Source organism: Ammodytes marinus (genome assembly GCF_949987685.1).
Source record: "Ammodytes marinus genome assembly, chromosome: 7".
Classification (NCBI taxonomy): domain Eukaryota; kingdom Metazoa; phylum Chordata; class Actinopteri; order Uranoscopiformes; family Ammodytidae; genus Ammodytes; species Ammodytes marinus.
The window spans coordinates 3,528,479-3,530,978 of NC_137211.1; the positions used below are offsets into that span (position 1 = coordinate 3,528,479).

General features: G+C 42.0%; 1 protein-coding gene across 1 annotated transcript in view; it reads left to right on the forward strand.

Annotated features, from left to right (window-relative positions):
• oprl1 (opiate receptor-like 1) overlaps positions 1-2,500 on the forward strand; it is a gene marked incomplete at both ends in the record, with an annotated part of 96,105 nt that overhangs the window by 62,820 nt on the left and 30,785 nt on the right. Inside the window, one exon of the mRNA XM_080031147.1 lies at positions 928-1,110. Coding sequence (XP_079887273.1) covers positions 928-1,110 — 183 coding nt within the window. The remainder of the gene's footprint in view (positions 1-927; positions 1,111-2,500) is intronic.

Genomic DNA, 2,500 nt, shown 5'->3' on the forward strand with positions numbered 1-2,500 from the left:
TGTTTACTGACTCAAACTAATCAATAAACTGGGCTTATAGTGCAGTAAAATATAGAATACCCTGGAAAAGCTCATGGTGTATTTAGGTTTTGACTCTGTTGATATACATCTGTCTGTGTGATGTGCTAAGTGCCCCCGTCAGTCTCTGTCTCTGGTTGTCAGGTGTTACAGCTCCGTGCTTCACTGCACACTGAACTGATTCGTTTCCACTTTATTGAATAATTATCCGTCCAAAGTCATGTCTCAAAAAGCCTACGGAGCTCTCAGTACAGGGCCTCCAGATGTGTGTTGCTATATGGTAAATGGTAAATGGACTTGACTTATATATAGCACGTTTTAGCAGATTTTCTCAGCCCTCAGCTTTTTTTTTAAACTAGGTTCTATAATATTTATGAAAATGTATTTTCAATCAGATTTTTTTTTGCATTTTTATGCTTTATTGATAGTGTAGAGACAGAGTTGAAATGGGGCAGAGAGGGGAGTGACATGCAGAGAATGACCGCGGGCTGGAATCCGGGTCTGCTGCTGGCCGAGGCCCATGGGGGGGGGACGCCCTACCAACTGAGCTAAGGGCGCCCCCTTCAATCATATGTTTAAAAGCTTATTGAGACGCCTACTGTAACTTTGATTTCATATATTGATTTTTACTATTTCTGACCAAGTTTCCAGAGGCGTTAAAACCATAATTCTTTATGAAACGTCTCTATGCATTGTGACTTTTCTGCTTTTATGTTAAAGCATTTTGAATCGCTTCTGTGTATACAATCTGCTATGTAAGTTAACTTGCCGAGCCTATGTATATGTTATATCGAATTGTACTATTATTTACCAGTTTCCAAAGATTTTAAACCCTGATTGTCGTGTGATAAAGTTGACTTGACTACAATATATGTTCATTATTTCGTATGTCTGTCTGTATCTCCCCAGGGCACGGATGTGTTCTTGGGCTTCTGGCCGTTTGGTAACGCGCTGTGTAAGGCGGTGGTCTCCATCGACTACTACAACATGTTCACCAGCACATTCACTCTCACCGTCATGAGCATGGACCGATACGTGGCCGTATGCCATCCTGTGAAGGCACTGGATATGAGGACTCCACACAAGGCCAAGGTAAAGAAACAGAGGGATGGATGGAGAAAGAGGGATGGGTGGAGGGATAGAGAGAGAGAGAGAGGGAGGGAGGGATGGATGGAGGGATGGAGGGATGGAGGGATGGAGGGATAGATAGATAGATAGATAGATAGATAGATAGATAGATAGATAGATAGATAGATAGATAGATAGATAGATAGATAGATAGATAGATAGATAGATAGATAGATATATGGGTGGTTGGGTGGGTGGATGGAGGGAGGGAGGGAGGGGGAGGGGGGAGAGATTGATTGATGGATGGACAGACAGACATACAGATAGTCATGAGTATGGACCGATACGTGGCCGTGTGCCATCCTGTGAAGGCACTGGACATGAGGACTCCACACAAGGCCAAGGTAAAGAAATAGAGGGATGGATGGATGGATGGATGGATGGATGGATGGATGGATGGATGGATGGATGGATGGATGGATGGATGGATGGATGGATGGATGGATGGATGGATGGATAGAGGGATAGACAGAGGGTGGGAGGGACAGATAAATAAAGAGATAGTCATGAGCATGGACCGATACGTGGCCGTGTGCCATCCTGTGAAGGCACTGGATATGAGGACTCCACACAAGGCCAAGGTAAAGAAACATTGTTTAACCCTTGTGTGGTGTTCATATTGTTGTTACACAGCCAGTGTTCGTGGGTCTGGTGGACCCACTGCATTTTAGGAGGTTTTAATTCAACACAATCAAACATTTTATGTTAAAATACTCAACAGATGTTTACTTCATCCTATTTGCAAGAAATATAAACAGCATATATGGTTAATATTTGCCCTTCACCTTTGTTACATCCCATTTATGAATTAAAGTACCACTCGTTTTTTGTCTGTTTTTGAATAAAATGTAATAAAACAAGAAAAACAATTATAAAAAAGATATTAGGGGAATAAATTCAACAAATTCACAAATGAAGCAGGGTTTGTCACAACTTTTGATTTTGATTTATTTGAACTTAATTGGAAATTTAACCCATTCAGGTCAGTTTACATTACAAAGCTAATGGGCTGGCTGCTGAAGGCTGGTCCTGTGTCTTCATTTTGGAACTAGCTGATGCTCAATCTCATTCTCTTCTTCAAAGTCACCGTCAGACTCTGAAATTTCAGAAATGTGATCGTCACTGTGATCTCATCACTGCTTTATGCAAATGATGTGGTTCTGATGACATCATCAGTCTGTGACCTTCAGCTCTCACTGGATTGGTTCACAGCTGAGTGTGAAGCGGTTGGGATGAGGATCAGTACCTCTAAATCTGAGGCCATGGTTCTCAGTAGGAAACCTATGGATTGTCTACTCCAGATATGGAATGAGTCTTTACCCCAAGTGAAGGAGTTCGAGTACCTTGGAGTCTT